Source organism: Meles meles, chromosome 12 (assembly GCF_922984935.1).
Source record: "Meles meles chromosome 12, mMelMel3.1 paternal haplotype, whole genome shotgun sequence".
NCBI classification, from domain to species: Eukaryota; Metazoa; Chordata; class Mammalia; order Carnivora; family Mustelidae; genus Meles; species Meles meles.
In genome coordinates, this window is record NC_060077.1 from 31,125,031 (window position 1) to 31,140,116 (window position 15,086).

General features: G+C 55.9%; 1 protein-coding gene across 1 annotated transcript; it reads left to right on the forward strand.

The window, feature by feature from the left end:
* The first annotated feature begins 9,026 nt into the window (after positions 1-9,026).
* On the forward strand, positions 9,027-13,982 carry LOC123954470 (RIMS-binding protein 3A-like). The gene has a single exon (XM_046025679.1). The coding sequence runs from the start codon at positions 9,027-9,029 to the stop codon at positions 13,980-13,982; it is 4,956 nt and encodes a 1,651-aa protein (XP_045881635.1).
* The last annotated feature ends 1,104 nt before the right edge of the window (positions 13,983-15,086 follow it).

Here is a 15,086-nt window from a genome sequence, read left to right on the forward strand (position 1 = left end):
TCCCTACTTGTGATCTCTCTCTCTCTCTGTGCCGAATAAATAAAACCTTTAAAAAAAGAAAACAAAACTTTTATTGTTCTCCATGGAAGTCCTGGCTTCTGGTCACACCAACCCCCTTCCACTCAGGCAAACCATGTTCATTTGGACCTGGCCTTTGTGTGCCACTTCCCTGAGCCTTCCATTAAAAGTGCCCACTTCCTCCTCTAATTCCAGTCTTCCTCCTCCTCCTGGACTCCAGATGCTTTAGCTAGACCTTACCACATTCTTCTTTTTCTTCTCCCAGTCAGCACAGGGTCCTGGGGCTTGCCTGCTAGGCTCGGAGAGGGAGATACAAAGGTGGCACCTGCCCTCAAGCAGCTCAAAGCATCCTGGGGAGGCACCGAGAAGAATGCCAGAATGCGGCAATGGTTGGAGGAGGTGTGGGAGCCCCGAGGAGAAGGCTGACAATGGTCAAAGGAGGGGCCAGGGATGGAAGGAGCTCCTCAGCAGGCTGACCATATGCCTGGCACTGGGCACTGCACATTTACACCCACCACCAAGTTCACTGGCACCTCAGAGCAGTGCTAAGATGTTCCATTTCACAGGTGAGGAGACTGAGGCCCTGAGAATGGTAGCTTGTCCTTCATCACCCAGCTAGGAAGAGAGGCTCCAGAAGTTAGACCCTGATCTGGTTCATGCTGGTGAGGCTCTGACTTGATCTCCTTCTGATGGCCCAAAACTTCACATCCTACATCTCTCCCTTCCCAAGACCAGTACTCCTGCCACTCCATACTCCCTGCCTCTGTCCTTGCTGCTCCCTTTGCCTGGGATGCCTTTGTCATTCCCTCCCCGCAGCAATACCACCTTATCCAGCTGGCAAATGCTAGTCCTTCTTCCTCTCCTCCTCCTCCCCCTCCTTCTTCATCTTCTTCTTCTTCCTTCTCCTCCTTCTCCTCTTCCTCTTCTCCTTCCCCTTTCCTTTCTTCTATCCTCTTCCTCCCCCTCCCGTTCCCCCTCTTCCCTCCTCCCCTTTTTCTTCTTCTTCTCCTTCTCCTCCTCCTCCTTCTTCTACTTCTCCTCCTCCTCCTCCTTCTTCTTCCTCCCCCCTTCTCCTTCTTTCTCTTCTTTTTTTAAAGTAGGCTCCATACCCAGCAGAGTCCAACATGGGACTTGAACTCACAACCCAGAGATCAAGACCTGAGCTGAGATCAAGAGTCCTACTGAGCCACCTAGGCATCCCAAGTGCTAACCATTCTTGAAGACTCAGCTTACCATGCTGGCTCACTTGGTTGACCTGACAGCCTGCTGTGTGCTGGGTTCCCATGAGTACAAATGCACAAGTGTTTTCTATTGATCCCCCCAGCAGCCCTTTGAGGGCAGAACTGTTATCAACCCCATTTACAAAGGAAAAAACTGAGGCTCAAAGGGTCAATCAGCTTTTCAGCCACTCGGCGGGTCAGAGCATCAAGCCCAAGTCTGCGCTTTGACTGTGAGGGGGAAGCTAAGGTCTGGGAGGCTCAATTCACCTAAAGGGCTCCTTCTTTCCCTTCTATCCTCCTTCCCAACCTCCCGCTTTCCTTCCATCCTCCCTTCACAAATCCCACTGGGGTTCTCTGTGCTTAGTAAATGAGGAAGTTCACATGCTTCCCTGACACCTTGCCCTGACTAGATTGGTACTCAACAAACAGTTGGTGAAGGACTGTCCCTTTGGGGTGCCTGGGTGGCTTAGTCAGTTGGGCTTTCAATTCTTGATTTTGGCTCAGGTCATGATCTCAGAGTCATGAGATCGAACTCTGCATCGGGATCTGTGCTCAGTAGGGAATCTGCTTAAGACTCGGTCTCTCCCTCTCTCTCTGCCCCTCCTGCCACTCTCATGCTCTCTCTAAGATAAATAAATCAATCTTTTTTTAAAAAGATATTATTTATTTATTTATGTATTTGTCAGAGAGAGAGAGCACACACAAGCAGGAAGAGTAGAAGGCAGAGGGAGAAGCAGGCTCCCTGCTGAGCAAGGAGCCTGATGTGGGACTCCATCCCAGAACCCTGGGATCATGACCTGAGCCAAAGGCAGACGCTTAACTGACCAAGCCACCCAGGCGTCCCTATCTTTCTTCTTCTTCTTTTTTAAAAGATTTTATTTATTTATTTGACAGAGAGAGTGAGAGCGAGCACAAGTAGGGGGAGCAGCAGGCAGAGAGAGGGAAAAGCAGGCTCCTTACTGAGCCACTCAGATGTCCTAAATAAATCAATCTTTAAAAAAAAAAAAAAAAGGACAGTCCCTGACCTAGAGCAATAGCCAAATGACTGACCAAAGGTATTCCCAATGGTGTCAGCAAGAAGGTAGATGAGGCCTTGTAGTAAACTTGAAGCATGGGCAGGGGGCTATGAGGTCTCAGAGGGTTGAGAGGACAGATGGGATAGATGAAGATGGGAAAGAAGTGGAGATGGCAGAAGATGGAAGATAGGGCTGTCCTGGAAACAGTGGGTAGCTGGAAAAGCTGATACTGCCAACAGCAACCGGGTCTTTGGGAAGGGGTAGCCATTTGTCTGAAGGCTTGGGGAGGATGATCCACTCAGACTGCCAGAGGCAGTGGGCCAGGCTACAGTGGCACCAGTTCAGACCCCAGACTTGGGTCATACAGGCAAGGGCACAAAGTCCCTGTGTGACCCTGAGTGGTTTTGCTCCCTGTCTATAATGAGGACTCCAGGACAAGGTCCACAACATGCAGGTAGGAACAGGCCGGCCACCTACAGGGACACATGTCTGCTGAGTTGGGCCAGGCTGCCTGGGGTGGGAGGTGGAGGCCAGCCCAGCAGGCCAGGGAGCCCTAGTCAGAGGGCTAAAAGCTGGCACACACTTGTCCTTCCTTCCCCAGGAGGGCATGGAGTAGGCCAGAGATGGCTCTCAGAGTCTGGGAGGTGATGACAGACAATAGAACGACCCTCTCCAGGTACCCAGCCCCACACAGGAAGCAGCAGGGCTGGGGGTTCCAGACCTAAGCACAACTTAGAGGGAGAAGACCTGGTCAGGCCCCTCCTGACTAACCCTTCATCCCCTCTGAGCTCCAGTTTCTTTCAGGCAACTGAGGAGGGGGACACAATTGTGAAGAAATAATGCCAGACCCTTTTGGGCGTGCCCTGGGTGGGGCAGACATGGGAGCGAGCAGGCACAGGCTGCCAGACCACAAAGGGCTGGGGTTTGGCAGGGCCTACCGCTTGAAATCTGATCTCAGCTCTGGGCAGCCGTCAAGCCCTCTCCTGCCTCGGCTTTTAGGGAAGTCTGCCCTGGCAGGGTTCTTTGCCCCATTGGCACCAACACCCCCACTCACAGCCCCCTGCCCACGCTTCAAGTTTACTATAGTCCTTTGCTGTATCTGTGTTTAACCTCTGTGTCCTCCCTTGGACCGTAAATTCCATGAAGACAGAGACCACACCTGGCTTGTAGGTCTCTTGTCTCCCTCAGTCATGTGTTTATTGAATATGTGCTAGGCACTCTTCCGGATACTGAGGAGACATCAGAGAACAGATAGAACACACATTGACCCAGGGGTGCCTGGCTGGCTCAGTCAGAGGAGCAGGCAACTCTCGATCCCGGGTTGTGAGTTCAAGCCCCACGTTGGGTGTAGAGATCACTTAAATAAACATGGGGTGCCTGGGTGGCTCAGTCAGTTAAGCGTCTGCCTTTGGCTCAGGTCATGATCTCAGGGTCCTGGAATCCAGCCCCACATCGGGCTCTCTGCTCAGTGGTGAGTCAGTTTGCCCTCTCTCTCTGTGCTCTCTCTCAAATAAATAAAATCTAAATAAATAAACTTATTACTTAAACAAATAAGCGAAACAAAAAGGTAAAGAAAACCCTTTGTTTGAAAAAAGGAGAAGATGGGGCTCCTGGTATGATCCCAGGGTCCTGGGATCTAGCCCCGTGACAGGCTCCCTGCTCAGGTTCTCCTGCTTCTCCTTCTCTCTCTGCCTGCTGCTCCCCCTGCTTGTGTGCTCTCTCTCTCTCTCTCTCTCTCTCTCTGACAAATAAATAAATAAAGTTTTAAAAAAAAATTTTTTTTAAAGAAAAAGAAAAGGAAATACATTGACCCAAAAATAAGGGATGTGGAGTGGAAGCTGGGGCTAAAGGGGTCTGTTCGGAAGCTTAAAATCCTCCAGTGGGGGGTGCCTGGGTGGCTCAGTCAGTTAAGCATTTGACTCTTGATTTTGGCTCAAGTCTTAATCTTAGTGTCCTGGGATCAAGCCCCACATTAGGTTCCACGCTCAGCCGGGAGTCTGCTTCTCCCTCTCCTTCTGCCACACCACACACTTGTGCTCTCGCTGTCTCTCTCTCAAGTAAATAAAATCTTTTTTTTTTTAAATCTTCCAGTGGGTTGGCTCTCTGGATGGAGTTTTTGCCTCTCACTAAGGCCAGGCAAGAGCTCCAGGCATGTGCGGCAGAGCTAAAATAGGGCTAGGCCAAGCTGGCAGAGGATGAGAACCAGATTGCCCAGGATCACATACCCCATGACCGCATGGTCCAAAGGTCAGAGACTGGTGCTGGGGAGAGAGGCAGCATGGAGTATAAGGCTGGTGATGTGGGGTGAACCAAGATGTGAGGGACACAGGTGCCTTCTCTCAGGGTCAGTGGAATTACTGTGATGTGTGTTTGCACGTAATAGACAGGAGGGGTCTCTAACCAGAGGTTTCCAAACTTGTTTCTAGTGGCATGCCTCTTTATTAAGCCAAAGTCTTCCTTAAAACCTAAAGAATGACACTAATAGGAGTGCCTGGGTGGCTCAGTAGGTTAAGTTTCTGCCTTCGGCTCAGGTCAGGAGTCCAGGGCCCTGGGATGAAGCCCCACCCATGTCGGGCTCCTTGCTCAGTGGGGAGCCTGCTTCTCCCTCTGCTTGCCTCTTTCTCTCTCTGTCAAATAAATGAATAAAATCTTAAAAAAAAAAAAAGATTGACACTAACACGTGTACATGCTCTGTTGAAGCTGGTAGAAGCAGTATTTCTCCTTTAGCTCCAGACACATTCTCCCACTCCCCAAAATCCTACAATATTTCTCAGAAACCCTGAGGCCTTAAGGAACCCAGTTTGAAAGCCACCCATGTAATCCACCTCTTTCATATTATAGGCAAGAAAGCGAGACCCAGAGAATGCATCTGCATGGTCGGTGCCCTCCCTGAGCTCAGAGTTGATGGGAGTGATGGGCAGGTCATTAACAATCACGGCACAACATGATGAGTGTGGGGGTGGCAGAAGTCTGGCATTGGGGAAGCCCTGGTTTGCTCATCCACTCAACCTACATTCCAGAATGCCTCTGACATGCCACAGGTGGTGCCAGCCCCAGCAGCTGCTGGATGGTGACTGTGGGGTTCCCAGAGACTCACCCCAAGGTCCTCTTCCTTGGCAGCAGCCTTCCCTCCCCCTCTAATGGTTGCAGGTTCCTCCAGACACTGCAGCAGAAATCTAGGCTGCGGAGTTCCACCCACTGCCCAGAAGTGACAACCCAGCTCTGCCGCAGCTGCCCGCATCCCCTGGCAAGCCACCTGCTCCCACCAGGTCTCAGGCTCTCCTCTATCCAACAGAGTTGCAGTAAGGATTCCATGAACATACTCTGCCTGTGGCTACCACATCCAGTGGGGCCTTAGTTCAAGGCTAAGGCCATCCCTGCATCACTCCATCCCCTGCATCATTCCCGGAAAACATCTGGAGTCACAGTTCTCTGTGATCTTGGTACATAGCATTGCCTGAAGTCATCCATCTCCCACGGCACACCAGTGGTTTAGGGGAACCGGATCTGAAAAACCTGAATACGGCAGAGAAGGCAGAGCCCACAGAGCCACATGCTGAAGAACACGACCTGTGCCATCTCTGAGCCTCTCTCTCCCTACCTGGGAGATGGAGCCAAGGTCACCTGCCCACCTACTTGGGGAAATGACTGTGTGAGAGGGACTGAAACATAGACAGAGAAGCCACAGTCACCATAGACAAAGAGAAGCAAAGGGGGACTCTAATATGACCACAACATCAAGGTCTAGATGCAAAATAGCAAGGTATTGATGTGCTGGGACAGGAAGAATAGGGAAGAGCCAGACTTAAGTAGGGCTCCTGGGCTCCCCAGTCCCATAGGGGCCAGGCCTAGAGAGTCCTTGAGTGTGTGTATGTATGTGTGTTACACAGATTTAGATCCTGCCAACATCTCAAGTGAGGCCTGACCCTCACTCCAGCCTAAGGTGTCTGCCCAAGGCCCTGATAGGCAGCCCAGAGCCTGAGGCTTCAGCCCTTGACACCAGGTGGTACCCGAATGTGGGAGGTAGGCAGTCTGGGTGGCCTGGTTGGACAGTGCCCTTTGTGCCCTTCCTGCTTGCCTCTCTCTGGGTCCCTATCCCTCCTTTCTGGGGAGGAACTTTTCACTTATTCCTTCCCCAAAACCACTCTGGACAGGGACACTGATATATACCAGATACATCCCTATTCCAAATGGAGGGGTGCCTCGTAGGGCCATCAGGGCTACAGACTTCTTAGGGGACCAGACCCAGCCCAGAGAGTCAGGGAAGGCTTCCTGGAGGAGGAACTGCTAATCTGAGGCTAAAGGACAAGACAAGGTTAGCACTAGGTAAGTGGACAAAATCTCTTGCTCCTCAGAGGCTTGAGACTTCTCATCTGCAAAACGGACAGTGTAAACAATGAATGGCAAGCATTTAGCACGAAGCCTGGCACATAATAGGTTCCTGGTCTGCAGGGGGCGTTGTTGTTATTTTTGTGTCGGGCCATGTAGGCATCCCAGGCAGGGGGAAGCAACACATGTGAAGGCCCAGAAACCTTTGAGGCAGGGGGATTCTTTAGATTACTGGAAGAAGCTTGGAGAGTCTAGGTCAAGCCCTGGATGGGAAGATGAGAACTTACACGGACCTTGACACAGCCCCTATTGCACATCTGGCCATCAGCAGAGGGACAGTGTCCTGGTGTCTGTCTGTCTCTCTAACCACGGAAGGCGAGTGTTATCAATACCTCCATCGTGTGGAGGCCAGGAGAAGCGAAGTAATCAGCCATGGTCACTCAGCCAAAGAGGGGCAGAGCCTGGATGGACACCCAGGTCTCTGAGGCTTCCCATCTGCCATGAGGAATCCAGAGTGAGTCCCAGAGCACACAAAGGCTATCTCGTGTTGCCTTACCACAGCCGCCCTGAATGACTTGAGTCAGATCTCTGCTTGCTGATCTCAGCTTCCCAAAAAAGGGGTGGGGGTTAAAATTCGTGAGCTGGGACACCTGGATGGCTCAGTCAGTTAAGCATCTGCCTTCAGCTCAGGTCCTGATCCCAGAGTCCTGAGATCGAGTCCCGCATCGGGCTCCTTGCACAGCAGGGAGCCTGCTTCTCCCTCTGCCTGCTGCTCCCCCACTTGTTCTCACTCTCTGACAAAGAAAGAAAGAAAGAAAGAAAGAAAGAAAGAAAGAAAGAAAGAAAATAAATCTTTTAAAAATAAAATCAGTGAACTGCCAACCAGAGCCTTGCTCTGTTCTGGGCACTGTGTGTTCTCACCTTAGTGAAACCTCACAAACTGGAGAAATGGATGCTCAGAGAGGTCAGGAAACTCCGGGAGGTCACACAACACAGAAGAGAGCTGCAATATTAGCCCATTTAACAGATGAGGACATGGAAATGGCACAAGAAGCTGAAGGACTGTTTGCCTCCGAAGACACACCCTTCGAAGCTACAACCCTAAGATTAGGCAGATGGAGTCAGAGTGCCCACGGACTCTAGAGGCAGAATTTGCCGAGTCTGACTCCCCACGAAGCTACTTCTGGGCAGTGTGACCATGAAGAGGTCCTTATCTCTCAGAGTATCCTTGCAAGGTGATCATAAAAGTGAACCAAAAAAACATAGGCTAGGGCTTGGTTCTCCAAGGAGGCCTTCTCCTTTGTCTCAGTTGGCACCATGCCCAGACTACGTGTCTAAGACTTTTCATTTGTGTTTAAAATAAAGGAGGGGCTGCCTGGGAGGCTCGGTGTGTTAAGCCTCTACCTTCAGCTCAGGTCATGATCTCAGGGTCCTGGGATCAAGCCCCGCATCAAGCTCTCTGCTTAGCAGGGAGCCTGCTTCCCCCTCTCTCTCTCTGTCTGCCTCTCTGCCTATTTGTGATTTCTCTCTCTGTGTGTCAAATAAATAAATACAATCTTAAAAAACAAAACAAAACAAAAAAAACTTCTCCAGGTGTCTGCATTTGGCTCAGGTCATCATCCCAGGGTCCTGGGATTAAGCTCTGCATCGGGCTCCCTGCTCAGCGGAGAGTCTGCTTCTCTCTCTCCCTCTGCCTGGCGCTCTGCCTACTTGTGCTATCTCTCTACCTCTCTGTCAAATAAATAAATAAAATCTTTAATAATACTTCTCATTTGTAAAATGGGCATGGTAAGTTTAAACAGATAATGCATCCAACTGCTCAGCTCCTCTGGGATCATTGGAAAGGTAGGCGACTTGGGGATGGGGTCACAAGACCGCACCCTCCCCTCATAGGTGCTCAGGGCTCACCTCTAAGTTTGGGGGTATTCTGTTGTGGTTCCCAGACACTTAGAACAAACAGGCCACCTGAACCCGTGCCAGGGCTAGGCAGGATCTGCTCACACCCCATCCTTGACCCACACGTGGAGTTCTTCCCTCCAGGTCCAGAGCAGTGGGGTGGGCTCACCCCGGTACAAGTTGGCCTGAAAGGTATTGCACAGTGCCTGGGAGAGTACGCCCGGTGAGTCACAAAGGACATGACACCAGAAACACGGAAGGGCCTGGGATCAGAGAGACCCCTGGGCATCCCAGAAAGGACATGGACTGAGTTGAGCAAGGGTGTTTGGAGCCCAGGCCCCGCGCAGGCAGCCAGGAGAGGAGCTCGGGCTAGTACACTTGCAGCAGAGGGTGAGGAAAGGCGCTCAGAGGCGGAAGGGGCGCGCGGAGACCCCCAGGATCGCCGGAAGGGGCGCGCGGGGCAGTTGGCCGCAGCGGGGGCGGTGGCCGTTGGCTAGCAGCGGCCTGGGCCAGACGAGGTCAGGCGTCTGGCCGGGCCTTGGCCACCATGACCAAAGACTCGCCCAGCCCTTCGGGCGGCGGCCGCGCGACACCGAAGAAGCCGGGTAGTCCGGGTCCGTCGGCGGTGGTGCTGGAGGAGCAAAGGCGGGAGCTGGAGAAGCTGCGGGCCGAGCTGGAGACCGAGCGGGCGCGCGGGCGGGCGGAGAGGCAGCGCTTCGCGTCCCAGGCGCGCCAGCTGCGGGAGGCGGCCGAGCGGGAGCGGCAGCAGCTGGTCGACCATCTGCGCTCCAAGTGGGAGGCTCAGCGCGGCCGGGAGTTGCGGCAGCTGCAGGAGGACGTGCTGCGGGAGCGTGAGGCCGAGATCCGGCAGCTGCTGCGCTGGAAGGAGGCCGAGATGCGGCAGCTGCGGCAGCTGCTGCACCGCGAGCGCGACGGCGTCATGCGCCAGGCCCGGGAGCTGCAGCGTCAGCTGGCCGAGGAGTTGGTGAACCGGGGCTACTGCGGCCGCGCGGGGGCGCCCGAGGTCGCCGCTGCTCGGTGCCGATGTCGCCTGCAGGAAGTGCTGGCGCAGCTTCGCTGGGAAACCGACGGCGAGCAGGCTTCGCGCATCCGACACCTGCAGGCGGCGCTCGACGTGGAGCGCCAGCTCTTCCTCAAGTACATCCTGGAGCACTTCCGCTGGCATCCCGCTTTGCCCGGCTCCCCCGACCCCCAAGCCGTGCATTCTTCGGAAGGGCCGCCGGGCGATACCGCCGCCGACTCCCGCGGGCCCCCAAAGTCCATGTGTAGACTCGAATCCCTGAATGCTGACAGCCTGACCGGGGGCGTCCGCCTGCGCTCCCGCTCCCTAGACGTGGTGCGGGCCGGGCTCTCCAACTCCTCAAACAGCCTGCTCCACACGCGCGCCAGCTCTCTCGATTCCTTGCCACCAGCGCGTTCCCGCTCGCTCGACAGCACCCTCGGTTGCCCCAAGGCCCCCGAATCCGAGGAGCGGGCCTCCTCGCCTGACGCCTCTGTCTTAGGCTCCCCGAGTCCCCCTACGCCGCCGCCGCCGCCGCCACCGCAACCGCCTCCACCACCACCGCCATCGGAGTACCGAAGACCTAGCGATCCTCCAGAAGACCCCGGGAGCCAGCCCTGCGAAGCCCTGACCCCTTCTTCGCCGGGTCTGGACTATCAGGAGCTGGTGAAGCAGAACTTGGAACTGTCCAAGGCGTTGCGCGCGCTAGCGCGCCGCTGCTCTGGCCTGCGGGAGGAGAACACGCAGCTGCGGCGCTCAGGCTTCCAGGACAAGTCCGACGAGAAGGTGAAGCGGCTCAAGGTGAAGCACGCGAGGCTTACAGGCCTCGCGCGGCGCCTGGAGGACCGAGCCCGAAAGCTACAAGAAACCAACCTGCGGGCTGTGAGCGCGCCTGTGCTGGGCGACAGCCGCGCCGGTCTGGAGCTATGCCAGGCCTTTTCCCGCCAGCGCGCCCGGGACTTGTCCGAGCAGGCGAGCGCGCTGCTGGCCAAGGACAAGCAGATCGAAGAGCTGAGGCAGGAGTGCCACTTGCTGCAGGCGCGCGTCGCCTCGGGCTTCGGCAGCGTCCTGCACCCTGGTGGGGGTGCCGCCCAAGCCCAAGCCCAGTGGCTCGACATCAGCGAGTTGGACCGGCTGCAGCGCGAGTCCCAGCGGGAGGTGCTGCGCCTGCAGAGACAGTTGACACGCCAGCAGGCCCCCGGCAGCGCCCGAGTAGAGGCGGACGGCCAGGGCGCACCCAGTGAGGAGGTGCGGCGCCAGGTGCAGGCCCTGGAGCTCGAGCTGGGCGCGCGGCGGCGGGAGTGCGAGGAGCTGAGCGCCCAGGCAGCTGCGGCGCGGCGGCGCGGCGACGAGGCTGAGGCGCAGCTGCAGGCGGCGCTACGCGAGGGAGCCTGGCTGACCCAGGAGAATGCGCGGTTACAGGCCCAGGCCGACTGGACGCGGAAGGTGGCAGCCGAGAACGACGACGTGCGCGGGCAGCTGGACCGCGCGTGCCAGGAGCGCGATGCCGCCGGCATGCTGGCAGAGCAGCTGCTTCAGCAGGCGGCGCGCGGGCAGGACCGGCAGCAACAGCTGCAGCACGACCTGCGGAAGGCCTTGCACGATCTCCAGGCTGCTCGGGAGGAGATGCTAGCGCTTCAGTGTCAGCTTGGTCACTCTCCTCCTGAACCCCAGGAGGCCGCCCAAGCCCCCGAGTCTCAAGTTAGGGACCCTGGAAGGACCAAGTTCCAGCCGGAGCCTCCAGACCAAGCATCTTCACAGCCCAGCAGAGACAAACGGGAGAATCAAGAAGCTTCTCGGCCAGGAAGTCCAGTTGCCATCGGGGAGCCAGCCAGTGCCCCTCAGGTGCCTGACAGAGTCCTAGCCAGTCGGCCTCTGGACTCCAGGCACCAGGCCAAGAAGACTAGCTCCCAGTCGAACTCTTCGTCTGAGGTAGAGTCCGTGTGGGCCACAGTGCCTTCTTGTCCTACTCTGGATATGGACACAGCCAGCGAGATGGAGGATCTGGAGCCTGACAGTATGTCTTCCACCTTGGAAGAGGCCCACCTGCCCCCCAAGCTCAAGATCTTCCTGGCTCGGTACAGCTATAATCCTTTTAAGGGCCCTAATGAGCACCCTGAGAGTGAGCTACCCCTTACAGCTGGGGATTATGTCTATATCTTTGGAGACATGGATGAAGATGGCTTTTATGAAGGGGAGCTTGAGGACGGCCGACGAGGGCTGGTGCCGTCCAACCTGGTGGAGCAGATTCCAGACAGTGACATCCTGGACTGCCTGCCCCTCAAATCCCCTGACTTTGGCCCCACTCGGCTCCCACCTGGACAGAGCAAAGGTTTGACGGAAGACACTGGTCACAGCTTCTTGCCTGGGAAAGCGCAGGGGTCTATGGACAAGGGGCTGTGCCTGATGGTGGGGGTAGCCCCCAACACAGAGGGGGCAGCAGAGATCGCAGATGCCAAGAGAGAAAACAGCTGGCTGGGTGCGCTGCAGTGTATGAAAGAGAAGGGCTTCTCCAGACCCTTTCTAGGGGCCACAGGGGCTCTGTGCATGGCCCCCATGCAACTCCACCTGCAAAGCGTTGCAGCAACATCGGCCAAGATCACCTGGGTCTACGGCAGCAGCAGCCACCTCCACATGGTGTATCTCAATGGCCAAGAGCACGCCCTGACCCCAGCAGGCGTGAGCGGCTATACCTTCCACGGCCTGCTGCCTGGCAAGCGGTACCGGGCACGGGTGGAGGTGCGGCTGCCATGGGACTCGCTGCAGGTGCACTGGGAGACATCGTCCTCTACCATCACCTTCAAAACGCCCCTGGCGGGACCCCCTGACCCACCTCTGGATGTGCTGGTGGAGCGCCACGCCTCCCCAGGCCTCCTGATGGTCAGCTGGCTCCCTGTAACCATTGACTCTGCTGGGTCATCCAATGGAGTCCAGGTCACCGGCTATGCCGTCTATGCTGATGGGCTCAAGGTTGCAGAGGTCGCCGATGCCACCGCTGGGAGCACCCTGTTGGAATATTCCCAGCTCCAGCAGCCCCTGCTGTGCCAGAGTGTGTCTGTGAGAACCATGTCGCTTTGTGGTGAGTCCCTGGATTCAGTGCCAGCCCAGATCCCTCATGACTGTTTCACCTGCCACCAGTTGCCAGAGACTTCTTCCTTTAGCCACCCCTGTGGTGACCCATCTACCTGCACAGTCACCGTCCCTGTCTGTTCTCAGAGGCTGACCCTCGCTCCCCTGAGTGCCACAGCCAGCCCTCACGCTCCTGGAAGCTGCGGGGAGTCCCAGGCTGAGTTTCTAGAAGCCTTCTCTGAAGAACCCCCAAGGAGGCAGTCTCCGATGCCCAACCTGGATCCAGAAAGAGAATGTGCCAGTGCAGGGTGCAGCCGCCAAGCCCAGGGGCCTCCAGAGACCCAGGAGGTCTGCAGAAAGGACCTGCTCTTCCAGCAGAGCTCCCCGAACCACAGACCCCCTCTGCCCGGTGGCCAGTTGAGGGGAGAAGACTGCTATTGTCGCATGGGCCCTAGACAGAGCCCTGCTTCGGGAGTCATCCATCTTTTCCCAGAGCGTGGGCTCAACAAAGAACTGTATCAGGAAAAGACTGCCCTTGAGAAGGTCCTTAGGCAAAAGCAAGATACCCAAGTGCTCGTCCCTCCCCGGCTGGATGCCAGCCAACCGTATGTGTCTGACTTCCATAACATTCTGCAGGAGGAGGAGGCCGTGTGCTTCAGTCCCTGGGGCATGAGGAGGCGAGAGCAGAGAAAGGAGTTTAGGACCCAGAATGGGAGAGGTCAGGCTCTGGGGGGCAAGAGAATGTGCCAGCTCCAGGAGCCCAGCCCAGCACTTTGTCCAGCTCCATCCAGCAAAGTCATGAAGATGCCCAGGGGTGGCCCCTCCCCACTGGGGACCCGGGGGGACACTCTGGTCAGGGTCTTTGTGGCCCTCTTTGATTACAACCCCCTGGTGATGTCTGCCAACCCCGAGGTCGCAGAGGAGGAGCTGGCCTTCCAGAAAGGGCAGTTGCTGAAAGTGTGGGGATCTCAGGACCCCTGCGGCTTCTACCATGGCGAGTGTAATGGGCAAGTGGGCACCATACCTGGGCACCTGGTGGCTGAGGTGAAGGTGGGCACAGAGCAGACTGATGGCAAGTGGCATTTGCCAGTGCAAGGGTACCTTCCCCCTATGGCCCCCTTCGACGACTTTGGGGGACTCACCAGCCCCCAGGGCTCCTTTCCTATGCCCCAAGGGAACCCCAGGATGTCATCACTGTGGGCCCCAACAACCATGATGGCAGCTTTGGACTATGACCCCAAGGATGGGCGAGCAGGGGGCCAGGTGAAGGACAAGCTGTCACTGAGGGCAGGGGATGTGGTCACAGTCTACGGGCCTGTGGATGACAAGGGATTCTATTATGGGGAGTCAGGTGGTCACAGGGGCCTGGTCCCAGCCCACCTGCTGGATCACCTTTCCCTCCATGGGGAGTGAGCAAGACTCCCACCGGGGTAGTGGCCTCTAGTCACCCACACCCCACCAGAGGAGAAGCAAGCTCTGGGACCCTACCTCCAGCATCCCTCCTCACCTCCGTGAGCATCACTTGCTCCAAGCGTCACCATGGGAAACCGATGGCAGTCCCGAGGTGTCCCCTAGCCTCTGCGAGTAGCAGGGCTTAAGTCTGAACTGAGCTGTTCCCCAAAGAAAACAGAACAAACAGCCCGTGAGAGCCCAACAGGCTACTTCGGAGTTGTCAGTGACCATGAGGTGTTTGGAGAAGTGCCTTTTTCTGTGCTCAGTGTGCATTTTCTCTAGAAGTTTCTTTAGGAGTTTCCTCATCCATTGCCTTGTATGACAGTCTTGAGAAAAGCCTGCCTCTTAAAAAAAACAACAAAAAAAAGTGACCAGAATGTTATTTTTCTATCTTATGTTCAACCCCTCATTAAAATGTTCATAGAAAAAAAGAAAAAGAATACTTTAGAAGTAAAAGCACAACCAAGGGAAACACAAATCTACCTGTTGTGCCCCCCTCCCCCCACTTCTGTCTAGAGGATCTTGCAATGACTGCAGACATGTGTTCCCAGCTGGGGAGGGCACCTCTTTCCTCTTTAGGGGGAGCTCAGCTTAGGGTTTTTTTTTCTTTTTTTCTCTTTTTTAGAGAGAGAGATCACAAGTAGGCAGAGAAGCAGGCAGAGGGGGAGGGGGGAAGCAGGCCCCCTGCGAAGCAGAGAGCCCGATGTGGGGCTCAATCCCAAGACCCTGAGATCATGACCTGAGCCGAAGGGAGAGGCTTAACCCACTGAGCCACCCAGGCGCCCCTCAGCTTAGGGTTTTAAGAGCCATGGCAGAAGAAGCAGGGCCCTACCACAAGCTCCGTGAGGCTGGTGTTCCCCACAGGCTTTCCTGCACGTGGCCTGTGTCCCTGGGTGTCAGCCTTTGTAGCGGTTGGGATCAGCATCTCCCAACTGGGGATCCCACCCTACGTGGCATTAGTAACTGTCCCCTTTCCCCAGTGCATCTCCCTAGGAGGGCATTTCCATATTTCCCCCATCTTACAGAAGAGCCTCTGAGGCTCAGGGGGTGCCCCTTGTGTCTGGT